The 21,557-nt window shown below is 34.5% G+C and overlaps 1 protein-coding gene across 3 annotated transcripts in view; it reads left to right on the plus strand.

Annotated features, from left to right (window-relative positions):
• The window catches only part of DPP10 (dipeptidyl peptidase like 10), a 1,389,594-nt gene that overhangs the window by 894,571 nt on the left and 473,466 nt on the right, over positions 1-21,557 (plus strand). For all 3 annotated transcript variants that reach the window (XM_044242601.1, XM_044242600.1, XM_044242602.1), the window contains exon 3: positions 12,216-12,311. In XM_044242601.1, the coding sequence (XP_044098536.1) occupies positions 12,216-12,311 (96 nt within the window). The remainder of the gene's footprint in view (positions 1-12,215; positions 12,312-21,557) is intronic.

Raw genomic sequence — 21,557 nt, forward strand, 5'->3', positions numbered from 1 at the left:
AAAAAAAGATAAGGAGAAAGGCATCATTCCAGAGTGTGCATGTGTCTGCATCATTGCATAATTTTCTCACAATGTGAAAAGCCTTTGTGCAAGTATATTTCTCATATTTAGCTTTTCTACTCAAATCCAGGAGATGTTAATTTGAAAAAGGCCTCGAAAAGAGGTTTGAGAATGATTAGCATTTTGAATAATTGACTAATTTGACTAATTAAACCTATGAGTAAATCCTAAAGCTCTTGATTTATTTATTCAAGAGATGACAAGTTTGAGGTAGAATTTAATAAGTCCTTCAGAACCTGAAAGTACATTCTTTCTTTGATGAGCACTTAGAGTCTCTGCTGAAAACAAGGGGCAGTTGTCTAGCATATAATAGAAGTGAGGGGATCCTACTGCTAGGCCATTGTGTGTGTGTATGTGTGTGTGTGTGTGTGTGCACGCGCATGTGTGCGCACGCATACCAGTGTGTGTGCATGGTATTTCCAATAAAATTCTATACAAAGAGCTCAAAAATATGGTAAAGTAGAGCTGTTATGGTGTGGAGTTCTGACCACATAACCCCTGTCCTTCCCCCTCCAGTTTTGTCCTGAGAGAGTTTATAGGAGTTTCTGGAATACAGCAGGCGGTGGTGTGATTTTGGTCAGAATTTTTCTCTCTACAAAGAGGAAACTGATGTGTAAACAGAGGAAGTGAAATTGTCATGGGCATATGTGCTAGCTAAGGGTTGAACTAGAATTAGCATAAGACCTCCTAGCTCTGATGAAATCTCAGTTATTTCAGCACTGTTACTTGTTCTTGTGTGAGAACAGAGATGGGAGTATAGGTCCATAACCGTGTGTTGGGAACGTTAGAGAAGATGAAAGCGTTACAGGAGGCAAACCTCTGGTAATCCACATTTCATTAGTTCATATTCAATGTAAAATTCCTAAAAGTTCTCCCCATGTATGGTGAAAAGGGAGCAGAGTGTGGAAGGGGAAGAAGGAGACACATGAATAAATATAGAATACCTTATTTACCAGCTGTCCTGTTGGATTCTATTCAGTATAGACCCAGCTTTGGTCATAGTTTGGTAACTTTTCACATAGCTGATTTTTAATATGCATTTTTATAATTGAAATATGGCTTTTGATATAAATACCACGTGCCAGAAATATACTTAGGAAGGAACAAATGTTCAGTGGAAAATAATCTGATTTAGGGAATAAATTGTATTAGAAGGGTATATATTAATAGAGTTTATAAGAAACTGGGTTAATCTGAATCAAAAGTAGTTATAGGCAGTAGAATTGGTGAGGAGTTGACTGGCCTCCTTGTTCAAGAAATTTAGCTATTGCCGCAAGATACGAGAGTAAAAAAAGGCAAAAGAAAGAGATACAAAAGTAAATTCCCGACATGCCAGAAGGAACAAAGGTGTTTTTCTGGGACTATAAAACAGATGTTATGTGATGCACTAATTCTTTTTGTACTTCTGCTTGAATGGCTGAATTGATGGTCACAACAATACTATGTGACAAGCTGCTTGAAATTTCCTTCATTGAAAAGAGTAATAATTTATTATTTGTGCGATTCATATTTTTGGCCTTATAGATTCAACATAGTCAAATGTCCTTCTTCCAAAAAGAGACTTTAGAGTGAATTTTATATTTTACCTTTTTTTTAAAATTAATTATAAGAAGAAACTCAAATACTGAGTTTCTGGTAGGGTAAATCTGAGATTTACATTCATAGATCTTGGAACATTTGGCTTAAAACAAAAGTGAAAGACAGGGATGTTCCAGAAGAACAAAAAAACATTTCTTTGTGGTTCTGAAATTGAAAAATTTAAAGCTGCTTCATATTGACTTATACATTTTGATGTTTTAATGATAATAATGAAAATGACTAACTTTTAGTAAACTGAACATTTTGCCTAATGATTTCCATATATTTGCTAACTTCTTTAAAAAATAAATAGGGGTGTACCTGGATGGCTCATTCAGTTAAATGTCCGACTCTCGATTTCAGCTCCCGTCATGATCTCAGGATCTTAAGAGCGAGCCCTGTGTCCAGTTGCACACTTGGGGTGGAATCTCTTCCTCTACCCCTCTCCCAACTCATGCACTCTCTAAATCAAATAATCAATCAAATTTTCATAAAAAAAAATCCACCTCTCATCATCCTTATTCTTAACTAATAAGGTACTGGGTAGCATATTTCTGGTTAGATTGCAGTTAAATATGAGATACCTCTCTGATGTGTGTGTGTGTGTGTGTGTGTGTGTGTGTATACATACTATATCTGAAAACCTATAATAATTAATAGCTGCTGGTAAAAGGCTAAGTATTTTTTAGCCAAAAAAGACACTATGATTATTGTTATAATAATGAAGAGCAACACAAAAATCTAATAATATGCATAGTATAACAAAAATCACAAGAAGAGAAGGGAACAGAGGAGTTGGGGTTGGGTAAAATAGGTAAAGGGGAGTGGGAGAAATAGGCTTCCAGTAATTGTATGAATAAGTCCTAGGAATAAAAAGCACAACATAAGGAATGTAGTCAGGGATATCGTAATGGGAATGTAAAGGGACAGATGGTAGCTACATTTGTGGTGAACATAGCTTATAATATATAAACTTGCCAATTCACTAAGTTGTATGTCTGAAACTTATGTAACATTGTATGTCAACTGTACTAAAAAAATTGGAAACTGTAATCATTTGTTAAATGGTTACAAGATATAGAATCTTAGCTAAAATGTTCAGCTTTGGCAACATGAATTCAGTGACAGAACTGACATTAAATAATTCATTCCATGTTCTTTTTTTCTGCTCTAATCTGTCTTTTAAGATCATAGACTGTTACTGGTATTTTTGTGCTTTCTTCCAAAAATCCAATCTTGCTTTTAAATGGCCTTTTGAAATAAGTTGATTGCATAATCTTAGAAGAAAAAAGAAAGTTCTTTAGTATTGAACTGAAGAAAAACTAATTTCTGACTTTCAGTTCTTTGTTTCTCTTTATAGAAACTAATTGTGTTACTTTTTATCTAGTTTACTCTTGACATCAGAGATTCAGAAATATTTCTTAATTTAATTCCTATTTGAAATAATTTCCTGTTAAAACACTAATAAAATATATCTAATCAGCTAGTTAGAATTTTCCACAAGAAGTACAAAACCATTTCCCCTTCTGTTCATGTGATTCTGTCCTGTCTCCTGATGCCCACTATACCACCTCCTCCATTTCCCACTGCAATGTTTAAATCTCTATCTACTTTAACAGGAGGTTGTTACCTGTTTAGTGTTAGTGCAAGCTACTCTTCTAGCACATTTCTTTTTTTTTTTTTAAGATTTTATTTATTTGACAGACAGAGATCACAAGTAGGCAGAGAGGCAGGCAGAGAGAGAGAGAGGAGGAAGCAGGCTCCCCACCAAGGAGAGAGCCCCATGCAGGGCTCGATCCCAGAACCCTGGGATCATGACCTGAGCTGAAGGCAAAGGCTTTAACCATCTAGCCACCCAGGTGCCCCAATTTCTATTTTATTTTATTTCTATTTTAAACATTGATGGGGCGCCTGGGTGGCTCAGTGGGTTAAAGCCTCTGCCTTCGGCTCAGGTCATGATCTCAGGGTCCTGGGATCGAGCCCCGCATCGGGCTCTCTGCTCAGTGGGGAGGCTGTTTCCCTTCCTCTCTCTCTGCCTGCCTCTCTGCCTACTTGTGATCTCTGTCTGTCAAATAAATAAATAAAATCTTTAAAAAAAATTAAAAAAACAGTGATGAATTTTTAAAATTCACTGAAATGATAATACATTTCCCACTCCTTCGTATCTGATAGTCATGGCTAAATCCCAGACCTATTCAAAATATTTGTTGCTTGAACATTTCTCAACCAGTCAACAGACCATAAAGTTTTTTTTTTTTATTATCTAACAGCTGTGGCATTAGTTGCCTTCTTATTTTCCATCTTTTTTTCCCCATTCTTTACTTTCACTAGAATGTTGAAACACTATACAGCAGACTAAATGTCAAAGTGTTTGTCATTTGAGATCAGATACAAATCCCAAACTCTCTCTAATGTTTCTTAATTTATCACCAAGAAAAAGAATAAAGATTTACTAATTCCCAGTTAAATAATTGGTTCATAATGTAAATTTGAAGAATGAAAGTACATATTATTGAAACAGAAAAACAGATAAAAAAAACAAAAACAAAACACAAGATGTGTCCTGGTACAATCTGCACTTATTTCTTTTGTTTCTTTATTTTTTAAAAATTTTTAAAGTTTTTATTATTTTATTTTATTTTATTTTTTAGAGAGGGAAAGAAGGGCCAAAACCAAGAGTTGGAAGCTTAACCAACTGACACCCCCAGGCACCCCAAGAGAGATGGATATTAAATAAGTAATATTTTGTTATGTTAGGGAATAGATAGTGTTTCAGAATTTCCTCTTAGGAAGATTTGTAAGAAAGGTACTTTACATGAGGGGGGGTCATCTCTTAAAATCCTTTACACTCTGTTACCTCTTTCCCTCTGACCTATCTTCTCTGCGTTCAATGTGAATGGATTTGGGATGAATGGATTGTGTCCATGAGCCTTTGTTGTTAAGTGTGGTCTTTGTGTTGAAATACAGAGAAAGTTGTTAAAAATGTATCAAATAATAAGATTTCTCCAGGTTAAAAAATATATATATTTCCAAATGATTCTAGCATAAATTCAGTTCCTACGAAATGAGGTTCTAATGTGGTTTATATTTGCTGATGAGGTGTGACAGGGAATGCTTGAATGCTACTGAAGAGGTGAAACAGCTCCCAGCAGTGAGCAGAGGTTTAATTTGGAATTTTTCTGACAGGTTACAGGCCATTTTCTTGAAGAAAACAAAACAAAGCAATAAAGCCCTACTTCTTAGTGAGTGCTGTGAGGAAAGAGAAAGACCATGGCAATGGGACTTTCTTAGGCAGGTTGAACCAGAAAGGAATGCTGGTAAGATCTGAGGAGGGGATGCTGAGGAGCTGAATTTCGATTTGGAGAAGGGTTCTTGTGGCTAAAAGATAGCAAAAATATTCTTAAAATAACATATATAAATTGTATATTGTCATTTTTAAAAAGACCTAATTGATACAGTCTGAAAGAGGATGAGGAGAGAAAACTTAATTTGAGAGACATTGGAGTTTAATAAGTCAGAGAGGTGCAGGTTCCATTTCAGTCTTGCCTCTTACTAACCATGTAAACTATGTCACTTTTAATCTCACTGGGCCTCAGTTTTCCCTGTGGAATGAACATGCCCAATAGGATTGGGAGGGCATTTGGAAAATGGAAGATTAATTGCAAAGGATGAACACCCCAAAAGATTATGATGAGATATGAAGAGACAGGAGATAGAGGAGAGAAGCCAGCTTGGGAGGGTATTAAATGAGAAGCTTAGTTACTCATTATATATAGGCAGAAGAACTCTTTATTCCAGGATTGAAAAATTTTTTTTTCCAATTTATTTATTTTCAGAAAAACAGTATTCATTATTTTTTCACCACACCCAGTGCTCCATGCAAGCTGTGCCCTCTATAATACCCACCACCTGGTACCCCAACCTCCCACCCCCCCCGCCACTTCAAACCCCTCAGATTGTTTTTCAGAGTCCATAGTCTCTCATGGTTCATCTCCCCTTCCAATTTACCCAAAAGCACATACCCTCCCCAATGTCCATAACCCTACCTCCCTTCTCCCAACCCCCCTCCCCCCAGCAACCCACAGTTTGTTTCGTGAGATTAAGAGTCACTTATGGTTTGTCTCCCTCCCTATCCCATCTTGTTTCATGGATTCTTCTCCTACCCACTTAAGCCCCCATGTTGCATTACCACTCCCTCATATCAGGGAGATCATATGATAGTTGTCTTTCTCCGCTTGACTTATTTCGCTAAGCATGATACGCTCTAGTTCCATCCATGTTGTCGCAAATGGCAAGATTTCGTTTCTTTTGATGGCTGCATAGTATTCCATTGTATATATATACCACATCTTCTTGATCCATTCATCTGTTGATGGACATCTAGGTTCTTTCCATAGTTTGGCTATTGTGGACATTGCTGCTATAAACATTCGGGTGCACGTGCCCCTTTGGATCACTACGTTTGTATCTTTAGGGTAAATTCCCAGTAGTGCAATTGCTGGGTCATAGGGCAGTTCTATTTTCAACATTTTGAGGAACCTCCATGCTGTTTTCCAGAGTGGTTGCACCAGCTTGCATTCCCACCAACAGTGTAGGAGGGTTCCCCTTTCTCCACATCCTCGCCAGCATCTGTCATTTCCTGACTTGTTGATTTTAGCCATTCTGACTGGTGTGAGGTGATATCTCATTGTGGTTTTGATTTGTATTTCCCTGATGCCGAGTGATATGGAGCACTTTTTCATGTGTCTGTTGGCCATCTGGATGTCTTCTTTGCAGAAACGTCTGTTCATGTCCTCTGCCCATTTCTTGATTGGATTATTTGTTCTTTGGGTGTTGAGTTTGTTAAGTTCTTTATAGATTTTGGACACTAGTCCTTTATCTGATATGTCGTTTGCAAATATCTTCTCCCATTCTGTCAGTTGTCTTTTGGTTTTGTTAACTATTTCCTTTGCTGTGCAAAAGCTTTTGATTTTGATGAAATCCCAAAAGTTCATTTTTGCCCTTGCTTCCCTTGCCTTTGGCAATGTTCCTAGGAAGATGTTGCTGCGGCTGAGGTCGAAGAGGTTGCTGCCTGTGTTCTCCTCAAGGATTTTGATGGATTCCTTTCTCACATTGAGGTCCTTAATCGATTTTGAATCTATTTTTGTGTGTGGTGTAAGGAAATGGTCCAATTTCATTTTTCTGCACGTGGCTGTCCAATTTTCCCAACACCATTTATTGAAGAGGCTGTCTTTTTTCCATTGGACATTCTTTCCTGCTTTGTCGAAGATTAGTTGACCATAGAGTTGAGGGTCTATTTCTGGGCTCTCTATTCTGTTCCATTGGTCTATGTGTCTGTTTTTGTGCCAGTACCATGCTGTCTTGATGATGACAGCTTTGTAATAAAGCTTGAAGTCCGGAATTGTGATGCCACCAACTTTGGCTTTGTTTTTCAATATCCCTTTGGCTATTCGAGGTCTTTTCTGGTTCCATATAAATTTTAAAATTATTTGTTCCATTTCTTTGAAAAAGATGGATGGTACTTTGATAGGAATTGCATTAAATGTGTAGATTGCTTTAGGTAGCATAGACATTTTCACAATATTTATTCTTCCAATCAAGGAGCTGGAGAAAGAACAAGAAAGAAACCCTAAGCCCAGCAGGAGAAGGATTGAAAAATTCAAGAGACTTTAGTGCCCAGGAGCTAAGACAAATTTAAAGAAAGGAATGAGGAAAGAAATAAAGGGGAAAAGAAAGAAAAAAGAATGAAGTATATAGTTTGTTCTCTCAGTAATGAATGAAACCAAAGAAATTAATTCTTAAATCACATATATGTCTCTCTCTCTCTGATTATTGTTTAAAAGGAAGATAAATTATAATAATTTGAATTACTTCGATGGGTTGATTTTATTTATCATTTTTAAATTTTTTTAAGATTTTATTTATTTATTTGACAGACAATGATCACAGGTAGGCAGAGAGGCAGGTAGAGAGAGAGAGAAAGGGAAGCAGGCTCCCTGCTGAGCAGAGAGCCCAATGTGGGGCTCAATCCCAGGACCCTGGGATCATGACCTGAGCTGAAGGCTGAGTCTTTAACCCACTGAGCCACCCAGGCACCCCTTGATGGGTTGATTTTAAAATCAATTCCAGGTGAATTGGAGTTAAAAGAAAAAAAATCCTCTTTGTAAATATATTAAATTACGGCAAATTACAAGAAATATTTAAATATTTAAATAAATGTAAATAAATTAACGTTATTTTATTATAATTATATAATTATATGATCATAATCATTATAATTCATAATATTTCAATATATAAATGAATAATTTAATAATAAATACATATAAATATAAATAAATATAATATTTAAATATAAATAATATAATAAATATAAATAATTTAAGAATTTAAATTATTATTATTAAAATTAAATACTAATTTAAATAAATATAAATATTGAAATAAAATATTTAAATATTAAAATGTTAACTGATCAGACTATGAGAGTATGATGCAAAATGAAAAATGAATCATGTCATTTTGTTCATCAACACAGATCTAAACATTTAAGTAAAGATTTTGCTATTAATCTAGCAGTATAAAACAGTAATAATTCACTTGACCAATTAGGCTTTGTTATAAAGAAAGAAATTGGCTGGAAATAGAAAGTTTCATTTATACAGTTTTTATAGCAATACATTAAAGGAAGAAAAATATGCATAGAAATAAAAATACTTTCTATGAATGATATTCCTTACCAATATTCTAGAAAGAAAATATCTTATTCTATAATGAAATATTGAAGATGCTGCCATTGTAGAAAAAAGGACTGGTGTGTCATTACCACCATTATTATTCAACATTGTTTCTGGCATTCTGCATAATGGAATAATTCACTAAAATGAAATAAATGCTTTTTAATAAATGGTGCTAGCGAAATTGAGCATCAAGGAGAAGAAAATTTAAATAAAATATGAATCTGAAATGATCCTCAAACCATATTCAAAAAGTAACTCAAAATGCATCAGGGACTTACATACAAAATATAGAACTATCACCCTGTTAGAAAAAAAACAAAAATAGGAGAAAATCTGCAAGATCTCAGAGTAGGTAAAGAGTTTTTGGTTTTGACAGCAAAAACATGATTTATAAAAGGAAAAATTGATGAACTAGATCACAACGGTTTTGAAAACTTTTTGTCTGGAAAAGTCCTTCTTAAGAGGATGAAAAGACAAGATAGAGATTTGGAAGAAGTATTTGAAATTGAATATCTGGCAAATGATTTGTATCTAGAATAAAGAACTTTCTAATTCAATTGGTAAACCAACAAACACACAAACAAAAGTAATCTAATTAGATATGGGCAAATGGCATGAATAGACATTTCACTGAAGGAAATACACTGTTTACAAATATTTACATTAAAAGATTTTTATTAGCTATTTGGGAAATGCAAATTATAACCACAGTGTGAAAAAAGGCCCATTTCCAAAGGTTGCATGTTGTATTATCCTTTTTACATAGTATAACAAAGAACAAAATTACGGAGATGGAAATAACAAAATTACAGAGATGGAAAATAGATCAGTGTTTGCCAATGGCTGCAAAGGGAGGCTATGGTAATAAAAGTACAGTTCTGTCCTGGTGACAGTTATTCTGTATCTTGACAGTTGCTCATCATATATAATAAAATCACATAGAACCAGGCACACCCACACACACACACGAAATGTAAAATTGAACATGTAAAATTGTAATCTGAATAGCTTTGTATAAATATCAATTTCTTTTTGTGATATGTTGCATATATTTAAGAGAAACTGAATGAAGTACATAAAGGATTTTCTTTCTGTATTATTTTGTACATCTGTGTATCTGTGAAATCCTTATATATCTGAATATATAATATTGAAAACCTTATATATCTAGAATATATAATATTGAAGTAAGAATGATAAGTATTCTGTTCATGATAATAGTAAACTATATATAATTAGGACTAAATATAATAGGAAAAGTAGAGGATCTATATAAAAAACAGAAGATGTGATCTAATAAATGTACAAAATGTGAGTGGTATAAGTAGTTCTGAGTGAAAACCTTTAATATTACTAAATGGCTAAAGTTTTTCAATTCAGTGTGCATATGTAGTGCAATTTTAAGATTCCCCATTTGATAGGTTAAAATATGATTTTAAAGCCCATATAAAGGAAGATATGTTTGAGAATTACTGATACATAATTTGAAATATTACGTGAAAATAAGATTATTTGATATGGTATACTTGCCTTATAAGATATTTCTTATATTAACATTTATAGCTGTATCTGCATTATAAAGGATGTAGTAATAAAATATGTATGAAATCTGTATAATAAAATATATAGTAGACAAAATATGCCAAATTTACCTAGGAACAACAACAAAATCTTTGTAAAAACACACACACACACACATATATATGTTTTTTTTTTCTTTTTAAAATATTTTAAAGATTTTATTTATTTGAGAGAGAGAGAGCGGGGGGAGGAGCAGAGGGAGAAAGAGAGACTAAGAATCTCAAGTGACTCTGCTAAGTTTGGAGCCCAATGCAAGGCTCAGTCTCGCAACACTGAGGTGATGACCTGAGCTGAAATCAAGAGTCAGGTGCTTAATGGACTGAGCTATCCAGGTGCCCTGGTTTAGACAAGGGTGTAATTATTCATATCTACCATTATAGATCATACAGCGTAGATTTACTGATTTAGAAATCTTCTGTGCCCTGCCTGTTTCCTTCCCCACTCTGCCCCACAACCCCTGGCAAACACTCATCTATTTTTAGTGTCTCCATAGTTTCCATTTTTCAGAATATTACATAGTTGAAATCATATAGTGTATAGTCTTTTTGAATTGTCTTCTTTTACCTAGTAGTAGGCATTTGAGTTTTCTCCATATGTTGTCATAGTTGATGGCTCATTTTTTATCACTACATAATATTCTGTTATCTGGAATATTTGTTTGTTTGTTTATTGATTCACCTCCTGAGGGACATCTTGGTTCCTTCCAAGTTTTGGCACTTATGAGTGAAGTTCATACCCAGAGTTTTGTGTGGACATAGGTTTTCAGTTCATCTGGGTAAATACCACAAAGCACAAATGCTGGATTGTGTATTTAGTTTTGTGAGAAAACTCTTACTTGTCTTCCACAATGGCTTTAACACTTTGTATTCCCTCCAGCAACAGATGAGAGTTCGTCATTTTATTTATGACTGAGGCCTTCTCTGATGCCTTTTGCAAGACATTTCCCTTCATTTCTTTGAACTTCTGCAGTACTCTGTATCCTCATTCTGACATTTAGCATTTGCTCTTTTGTTTTGCAAGTGTGAATCCCTCAGTACAGATCCTAGATATGTCTCCAGGAACTTAATACTTCATTTAAAATTTTGAAAATTAAAGGTCCAGTATTTGTTGAATGAATAAAGTAAGTTCCAATTTTAATGTGTTGGAATCTCAAATGGAGCATTTTGTTTTAAAAATCCATATATGATCACGATGTCCTCTTCTAGCCTTGGGATCATACAGTTCTATCACCATTAGTAGCATTTTTTTTTTTCAGTTGTTTCTTAGCAGTTAATTTTTGGGTTAAATATGTGGTTGATTCATGTCAGAGGAAATTGCATTTGAAGTTATTGATTCTTTACCCCAGCTTTTCAGCTGGAAGAAACAAAGCTCTCACTGCAATAAGTGCTGAACCTTTAAAAAACAATATCTAATGAGGTTAGTATATATCTTTGACATTTTATTTTCAGCCAGAGTGAAGGTCACTGCTGAAAGGTAACAAAGATGATTTTATACAGTAAATAAAAATGCTATTGAAAAGAAAATGAAATACTGCTAACTTTTTATAGCCTCTTGTATCAAAAACACGTTTGTTATGCCAGATTTTGGTACTTCAACCATATTATCTTTCCATTTCTTAGACTCTTGAACTAAAAAGGGGAGTTTAAATAGTTTTTATGTCAGGGGCTTACATAAATGTATACTTTTTATTAATATTCTTGAATTGTATTTGAATTTTTGTGTTTAACTTCTCAATCTATTTAGTATTTGATGGTAATTATTTGGTGGAACTTGGTATTCATTCTGTTATTTGGTGAACTTCCTTCTGAGTTGGGAAGTTTTCCTTATTGTTTATATCAAGGACCCTCAACTCTCTCATCTTTGGTGTTTACAATGAAAATACAAATTTAGCTTTAGGAGAATATGCCAAAGTCTTCTTAGAAAGTAATGAGCTGGATTATGATTAAACCCTAAAAAATGTGTGGGCACAATGCAAAACAGGAACTCTTAACTTCTTTTATATTATATCACTACCTAACAAGGGATTGATCTATTATATTTGTGCTAGATGAAGACAGATCTAATATTGAAAACAACTTAAAATTTTGAAAAAATTCATGAAATGAAAAGCTTTAAATGCCAAAGTCCATATGATGATTAACTACTTTATATTGTCTTCTAATTAACATAACCTTGTAACAAAATAGTCCAATTTTTAGAATTCATTAGTTTTAAAAACTAACATAAGTGTCTAATCTAAGATTTGCTTCATTTTAGATGAACTCACAAATTCATCAGAAACTAGATTGTCTTTAGAAGACCTCTTCAGGAGAGACTTTGTGCTTCATGACCCAGAAGCTCGGTGGATCAATGGTATGTGCTCCATTTATTTTGAATTTCACGTCATTAAAATTAAAGTAAATAAAGTAAATAATGGTATTTTTAATTAAAATGGTATTTTAATCAGTGATTACATATACCGATATACTACTTAATCAGAAATTAATACCTTGGCTCTTGTGAGAGAAAACCAGTTCCTAAGATAGGTCATCAATCAAATTATTCTCCAAGTTTTAGATTGACTGTTCTATCTCTGCTGTTCTTCATGATCACAAGTTCTGTGGCTTTTCAAGCATATGTTAAATATCAACATTTCTCTGGGTCATTCTTACTGGTGTAGAAGTCTAGATTTGGGGAGACTGTATATGTAAGTGCTTCAGATTTGGCAGTTGGATTAATTTTCTTTTCTCCCTTTGTGGCTTTTCTTTTTAAGCTTAAGTGCTACTCTCCAGGGAGAATCTTTGCAAAGTTGAAATCTTTAGATGTGACATGGAAATATACTGAACTACTTTGTCCTTTTCCAGCAAAAACACTGCCTCAGTTTCCCTTAGGTTAGTTCTGATTTTATCATTATCAAAAGTTTTAAAAAAGCATTTAGATTAAAAAAGAAACAACCAAAAATAAAAGCTACCAAATGGCTCCATGGACTTCGGTTTAACTTAATGAAAGGTAATAGGAGAAGTTACTGGATAATCTAATCATAAGAAATGTGCGGGTAAAAAGGAAGTCGTTTCCTTTCCTTGATGATTCCAATTTGCCTTTCCATACGAATCACTGTTGTTAGATAGCTGTTAATCTTTGCCCTTCACTTTATTTAGACATGATAACTTTGCTTGTTTGCAAGGCATAGAGTAGATTATTTGTATGACAGATAAAAAGGATCTTTGCCTTTTTATGTAATAAAGATCATCTCACATCCAGTCCATCTTTCTTCTCTAATATTCTAATTAAGAGCATTTATGCCTGCAAATCAAATGATAATTTGTGGAAGCTATAAAAAGAATGTAACTTAGTTTTTGAGGGCAGAGGCCAAATCATACTTGTTTACCTAGCACTGATACAGTTCTTGGAGATCAGCAGGCACTCAAGATTTGAATAAATGAATGAATGTATTTAATTGAAATCCAGTGTTATTTTTAGGTAAACTCAAGTTTCAGTTAAAATTGGTTGGAAGATGAGTGTTTATCATGGGGATGGTATTATAGATACAGAAAACAAGACAGCGTTTTTTTTTATTTCTTTGTAAAATTTTATTTTGAATTATTCATTAATTTGGGACTTGCCATCCTGTTGCCTTGCACTATGATTACTTTAGATGTACTCTATGTTTAGTTCAGAAGAGCACTATGACTAAGGAGGGCTAATAAAGAGGTACGTCATTAACATTAGATGGATCTCTCACAAATCCTTCCCCTGCTTTTAATTTTAAAATCATCTTCGTACTTGCTAGCATTTCTATTTTCTATTAAAGGAGGTGGCATAAAAATTGTGGAAAAAATCGGGAGTCATTAGATTTGAACTGGTCAGGAACATTCTGTTTTATTTACCATAATTTTGGCCAAACTGTAGAAATTTGTGTAGTCTTTGACTTTGGAAAGCAATAAAAAATCATGGGCTTCATCACCCTTCTTAGGCGAGCTCAGACTATTCAAAGAGGCATTTACTCCTGTGTATAACTGACACTTTGATATTGAAATGCCAAAAGCCTGTACAGATACTTATGGTGAACTACTTGCTAAATTAAGCCACATTTCAATATCTAGGACACACATTCCACTTTAACCCTTTGCAGGATACCAACATAGTGTATTTGTGGTTAATCTTTTTCATCATTTCTTTTCCAATCACTGGTAAACCCGATGTTGATAAAATATCCCTGGACAAATCTAGAGTGTTGTTATTAAACTCTAAGTAAAACCTAACACCTAAAATATTTGTGAAATGATTTGGCATAAAAAGAATCTTTGAAACAAGGTTAAACACACTTTAAGCTTTCAGACGCATGCAGTCCTCACAGATACAACTGAAGGAACGGACTCACTGTTAGTGGATTTGCTGTGGCTTGCTTTTCAAGTAGAGCAGTAGATTTGTGTTCATTCATTTCTCTTATCCAACTCAGATCTCCTTTCTGGCAATCATTAGATACGTGGCCTATTTACACATTCCTCACATAGCCAGAAAATACAGTGGGAACTATGTGGATAAAATGTGTGACCTTGGCCTCATTATCACAGATTATATCTAAGGTTGAAATGTCATCTTTTTCTTTATGAGATGTCTCACTAGGTCATCTTTATATAAGTGGCTTGAAAGAGTCAAAGCTGAGCTCATTTGGAAGCTTCATTTAATTCTTGGAGGTCACCTAGGAACACTTAATGCATTACTGGTCAAGGAGAAGGAGGGAGTCGACATGGCCCTGGCAAGTCTAGGATGTAGTGCAGTAATGTCGTTCATTATGCTGTTTCTCAACTAATATATCTGTGGATGTCATTGCAGCCTTGGATGGGTGCTCATGTTCATGGTTAGCTTAACAGCTGCCTTCCCCCAAATCTGTTCATATCCTTGAAATCTCCATTTTTATAGCATCATCTTCCTAGTTATGTCACCTTGAAACCTGGAAATCCATCTTTGGTAACATTACTCATCTCCCCACATACATTTGATGATCAATCAATCATCAAAGAAAGACCCAACATTAATTGGGGGCCTTCTGGGTTAACCTTCTGTGTTAAGTTTTGTGTGAGATGCTTTTTATCCATATTTTACAAATAGCTTGTAAAGTTAAAATTATTAACCCCAGAAAACTGAGACTTCAGCAAAAATATATATCCAAAAACACAGCTGATAAGAGATGGACCCTGATTTACTGACTTTGTGACTATGTTTAAGTGTAAAACTTAACCTCTTTCGTTGTTCAACTCTGAGATGTTGTTCCCAGCCTCTAACACATGTGCCAACTACTTTAATAATCTCATTGTTTTAGATTTCATTGCTATTAATCCTTTCATCTTTAGTATTACAGGAATGTCCTTCTCCTGGGTATATCCATATAATGTTAACTTACGTGGTCACGAAAGGGATTATATATATAAATGTATTTATTAACATGTTCATGTTATAAAAAGTGAACAAAGAGGTCTTCAAAACAGTGTTTATGGCATATGACATCACACTATCTGTATTGTGTACCAGTGAATATGTCCAGATGGCTGGATTTTGGCCTGTTTTTTTGTTGTTGTTGTTTTGTTTTTTTGTTTTTTGTTTTTTGGTCATCTGCCATTACTTTTTTTTTTCCTAAATTTTCTTTAACAAAGTGTATGTTTATGTAATTTTTATAACTAATTAGAAAAAATAATGCCCTCCCCTTTCTTTAGTCACATGGGTCTCCAACCAATCCCTCCATCAGTCTCCTGTCAAATACAATTTTATAAAGCCCCACTGAAAACTGCTAATGCACTTTTCAAAACGCCATCAGAGGAACCCCTTTGCCAGTTGAATAAATTTCATTCTTCCCTTTGTAGCAAGCCTCTCAGAATTAAGCTCAGCCTCTTTCCTATTTGTCAACTTTACATCATGTTTTAGGCACATTGAACTTCTTGATGTTCTTCGTAAGCTCAGAAGCTTTCTTGACTCTGTGCCTTCCTTCACCCACGCTATTTTCTCCCTCTGGAATCCCTTCCTCAGTAGGAAAGCCCAGATGTTATCCAGCTTGAAACCTGATGCCCAGGTACAAAGTCAGTGACTATTTGTCCTACTAGCTGTAAGGAACGTTATCTTCCTCTAAACCCTAAGGTTTGACTCCCCCTATAGAAATTTATACCTCAGTTATAATTTTAACATACCTAATCTCCTCTAAGACAGTGCTTCTAAAACTGTTGTGAAAGATCACTATTTTTAAATTTAATTCATTTTTTTTCCTTTGACTTTTGAACAGCACAAGGTTAGGGGCACCAACGATCCCGCACAGTTGAAAATTCGTATGTAACTTCTGACTCCGCAGAGACTTATCTACTAACAGCTTCCTATTGACCGGATGCCTTTCTGATAACATAAACCATTGATTGATATGTATTTTATATTTTATACCTGTTAAACTGTATTCATATAAAGTGATCTAGAATTTAAGAACCACAATAAACAAGCAAAGGGAAAAATTAAGATAGACAAGACAAGAAACAGACTCTTAACCTCAGAGAACAAATGGATGGTTATCAGAGGGTAGGGGGTTACGGAATGGGTTAAACAGGTGATGGGGGATTAAGGACTGTGCTTGTCATGATGAGTTATGGGTTATGTATGGAACTGTTAAATTACTATACTTTACACCTGAAAATAATACTAAACTGTATGTTACCAATCTGGAATTAAAATAGAAACTTAGATTAAAAATTAAAAATAAAAAATGGCAAATGGAAAAATAAACAAGAGAAAAGAAAATACTCTTTTTTTTTCAAGATTTCATTTATTTATTTGACAGACATCACTTCTCAGCCTTTTAGCTAAACTCAAGTGTATTTATTTGACAGATAGAGATCACAAGTAGGCAGAAAGGCAGGCAGAGAGAGAGGGGGAAGCAAGCTCCCTGCTGAGCAGAGAGCCTGATGCGTGGCTCGATCCCAGGACCCTGAGATCATGACCTGAGCCAAGGGCAGAGGCTTAACCCATTGAGCCACCCAGGCACCCCGAGAAAAGAAAATATTCTTAAGAAAATCATAAGGAAGAGAAAAAATACTTACTGTACAGTAATGTAACAAAAACCTGCATATAAATGGACCCAAATAATTCAAATCCATGTTGTTCAGTGTCATTTCCATTTTAGCATGAATCAATAATTTTGAAAAGTACAATAAAAGTAAATAAGTGAAAAAAAGGTAACTAGATATTTAAATACAACCTCAAATTTCATCTTATTGAAATCAAGTGTTCTAAAATTATATCTCAAAAATATAAGTACAAACATAATATTGGAATTAAAGAAGGAATTTCAAATATTACTTTGGGAGAGTATTACTATTACACCTCTAACTTTTTGTTATTCCTAAATCAGAATTAAACAAATATTAAATGCCTCTTCTCATATTTTGAAGAGGCACTGGCATATCACAATTTAAAGTTTTAATGTAATAAATTAGCTTGCTTCCTTCTTTTTAAATTAAATAATCTAGGTTAGACTGATGATAGCACTGCTCATCAAGGACAACGTTTATCTTGATTATTTCTGTTTTTTGTTTTAATAATATTCATGTAGAGGAGAAATCAATTATGATCCCCCAAAATGAGGATCATAATAATGGAAAGCAAAGACTTTAAAGCAATTTTGGTGATCTCTGAATATTCATTTTGAGCTTTTACCCATAACAAATCATGAGATAACTTGGTAACTTCCACTCTTTACCACTAGCCAGTTTCAAAATTTATCCTGCATAGTATAGATCATTAAATCATCTTTTGTTAAAAGTAGATCTTGGATTTTAAATACATCTGGGTTATAATAGGCAAACTAATGTTAAATTATAGCATCAGGTAATGAGATTCTGTTGTGTACAGCTAGTCTGTTACTGGCTCACCCACTAGTTCAGCTGCTCAGTGAGATTAGTCCACTTATGTATTTGGACTTGCAGTGATGTGAAATTGCTTCCAGATTTTCTAAATGTGTACTCTCAATTAAACTTGTCCCATTGTTGACCAGTGACCAATACTTTGCCAACTGGCTGTGGTTTGCCAACATCAGCTCAGAAAGACAGAAGGCCCTGGGGAATGGAACCTGCATCATGTTCCTGTTTGAGTCACCCCAGGAATTAGCACCTTGCCTAGACTCATCTCCTACTCAGTTAGTGGTTTAGTTAGCATAATGGGACACACCACTATATTTTCCTATATATGGGTGGACGCCTTGTCCACAAACAGTAGAGGATTAATTTCAGTTCCTTCTCTCATGATATGCATAGACTTTTCTCTGTTCTATACAAACCTGTCCCTCCTAGTGTCTGTACAGCATGTGAGCTGTTGCACATTTTTTTTTTTAAATGGCTAGTTGGGATGTCTGAGGTTCTGGATTTAATCATGACTTTATTGGACAGTGTTGGCACCATTCAAGTCATCTCCAAAGGTAATATCCAAAACCAGATATGTAAACCTGCTACCTTTTAAATGATGTGTGACAAAGTGACATATTAATATTGGAAAGTCACTAAAATGAGACAAACCTGGGTCTCTCAACAATTTTTAAAGCCTACTAATGTTTGTATTTTGTCTTACTTTGTTTTCATTTAAACTGGGGGTAATAGTTCCTATATGTAGAAGCATAGCAAAAATTAAATAAGCAAAATACATAAAAAGCAAAGATAACAAAGGTAAAGACAAAATAAAAAAAAATAAGAAAATATGTAAGTAAAAGGGGAAGGTCTGAAGACTTCCAGATCTTCAAATGGTCAGAATCCTGATAACCACTTTTAGAGATGCTGTTAATACCTAATATTTCTTTGTAAATGGCCCTCTCATCTTGATGAACAGGATCTGGGATATTGAATAGAAAGTGAAAAACCATTGTTGTATTCTTCATGATAAGTAAAGCAAATTATGGAAATAATATTGATAATATTTATAATAAAAAGAGATCCCATAATTGGGGGAATCAAACAAATGAATCTTGTTTGTTATTTTTTGTTTGGCACTATTTTATCATGCTAGAATTTTTGTCTATCCATTCACTGCGTCGCAGAAGCTTTTGGATTTTTTGTACATAGGGAGCTAGTTACAGTGCTAACAGGATTCTCCCTCCCAGTCCTCCCAGTCAGAATTTTAACTCTTTTGCTTACTTTTTATTCTCTTAAAAAAATTGTAACCATCAATCAAGGTGATAATAAAAAATGGTAGAATTAAACTCATGACTATGAGGTTTGGGGGGAGAATTTATGTTTTTATTATAATATATAAGGACAAAATAATATATAGTACATGCGCAAAAGTATATGGTTAGGTAAGTTAGGTAATTTATCTTCATCTAGTTTTCCATCTGTTTCATAGAAAATTATACAGCTATTAAAACTGATCTTATGGGGAAAAAAAAGCTGATGATATTAGAACAGCTCAGAATAAAATGTTAAGTGAAAATTGCTGAATATAGAATTATAGTCATATAGAATTATATACCAGTACATTCACATGCATGTACATATGTAGATGCAAAGAATGTGATATCAGAATTAAATATATTAACATATTAAGTCCTCTCTGATGGAGTGATTATGAGTTACTGTTCTTAATTTTTTCTCCTTTTTTGTCTGTTTTCAAAATATGCAATAAATATGTTGTTACTTCTCTTACATGTAAAGAATTACTAAAATTCTGGGGCGCCTGGGTGGCTCAGTGGGTTGAAGCCTCTGCTTTCAGCTCAGGTCATGATCTCAGGGTCCTGGGATCGAGCCCCGCATCGGGCTCTCTGCTCAGCAGGGAGCCTGCTTCCTCCTCTCTCTCTGCCTGCCTCTCTGACTACTTGTGATCTCTGTCAAATAAATACATAAAATCTTTAAAAAAAAAAGAATTACTAAAATTCTTATTAAAATGTAAGTACTTTCAGCTCACTAAATATTTATTTTGTCACTATTCACAGTAATTGTTTATTATTTGGAAATGAGGTAGAGGGCTCTTGGGTGGCTCAGCAGGTTAAGCATCAGACTCTTGGTTTTGGCTCAGGTCATGATCACTGTCATGGGATCAAGTCCCACTTCAGATTCTCCTTCTCCCTCTCCCTCTTGCTCATGCTCTCTCTCTCAAATACATAAATAAAATCTTAAGAAAATACATTAAGAAAGCAAGTTAGAGATGTAACCTAAAATGATGAATGCCCAGGATGTCTGACAGGCACTGGGGAGTGTGGAGCCCGTAAAGGTGTGAAGGAGGACACTAGGAGCACTGTCTCATCTATGGTAGACCTGCAACACAGGGAGGTCTTCTTGCCCCAAGACCAACATGAGAGAGAGAAGTAGAGAGAAGCATAGGGTTGTTACTGAGCCTGGGAAAAGAGGAATGTTCTCAGAGCAGAGCTGGACTGTCTTTTTTGTTTTTAATTTTTTATTTGATTATAGCTGACATGCCATGTTACATTATTTCAGGTGTATGACACGGTGATTCGACAAGTCTCTATGTTACACTCTGCTCACACAAGTGCAGCTGCCATTTGTCACCGTACCACACTACTGCGATATCAGTGACATATTCGTAATGCTGTGCTTTTCACTCCTGTGCCACGCTTCCTGTAACTGGAAGCCCACAGCTCCCACTCCCCTTCACCTGGTTTCCCTACACGCTCCCTCCCTTCTTGCAACCCCCAGTTCTCTGTATTTTCAGGTCTTATTCTGCCTTTTGTTTGTTTGCTTATTCATTTGTTTTGCTTTGTTTTGTTTTGTTTTAGTCCTTGTATGATTTCAGTCAAGCAGAATCCAACTTGCACTATCTTAAGGGGTGCTGATTCTTTTTTTTTTTTTTTTAAGATTTTATTTATTTATTTGACAGAGAGAGATCACAAGTAGGCAGAGAGGCAGGCAGAGAGAGAGAGAGGGAAGCAGACTCCCTGCTGAGCAGAGAGCCCGATGCGGGCCTCGATCCCAGGACCCTGAGATCATGACCTGAGCCGAAGGCAGCGGCTTTACCCACTGAGCCACCCAGGCGCTTTGCTGATTCTTTTATTAGCAGTTTTACTCCCTATTTCCAAGAGACCGGGATAGAATATTCCTTGTATTTTACTGATGTTCTTTTTTCTCTCTGTAATAAAAACATATAAAGGGCTGTTAAAATTATGACATCCCTAGCTCCTGATTCATAGCTCAGATAATTGAAAAATTAGGTTAAAATATAATTAATTGTTATCCTTTTAGAGTAATATATGTCAAAATATATTACTATCAAGAGTAGATCATTTCCTGCCAAAATTAAAGAAGTACTTAGAAAAATATACCATTAAAACATATTTTCTTATCTCTAAGTTACCAAAAGTATTTTCTTTATCACTGTATGATTTAAATGTCATAGTGTGCTTTTAACCAAAGTTTAAATTACCCTACATTAAAGTACTTGAAGTCAAAATATTTGCTATTAAAAAAAAAAACACACTATGTCAACCTTATATACTAGCTACAAGTATTCAGATTTTGGTTTGAAATTTAAGTCTAAATATTTTTTAAGGAAATATTTTAAAATTCCAGCTTGTCTTAACATGATGTAATTTATACTAAACACCAAGAGAGAGACTGGGATGAGCATTTATCTACAAAATCCAGT

The sequence above is a fragment of the Neovison vison genome, chromosome 3 (assembly GCF_020171115.1).
Source record: "Neovison vison isolate M4711 chromosome 3, ASM_NN_V1, whole genome shotgun sequence".
NCBI classification, from domain to species: Eukaryota; Metazoa; Chordata; class Mammalia; order Carnivora; family Mustelidae; genus Neogale; species Neogale vison.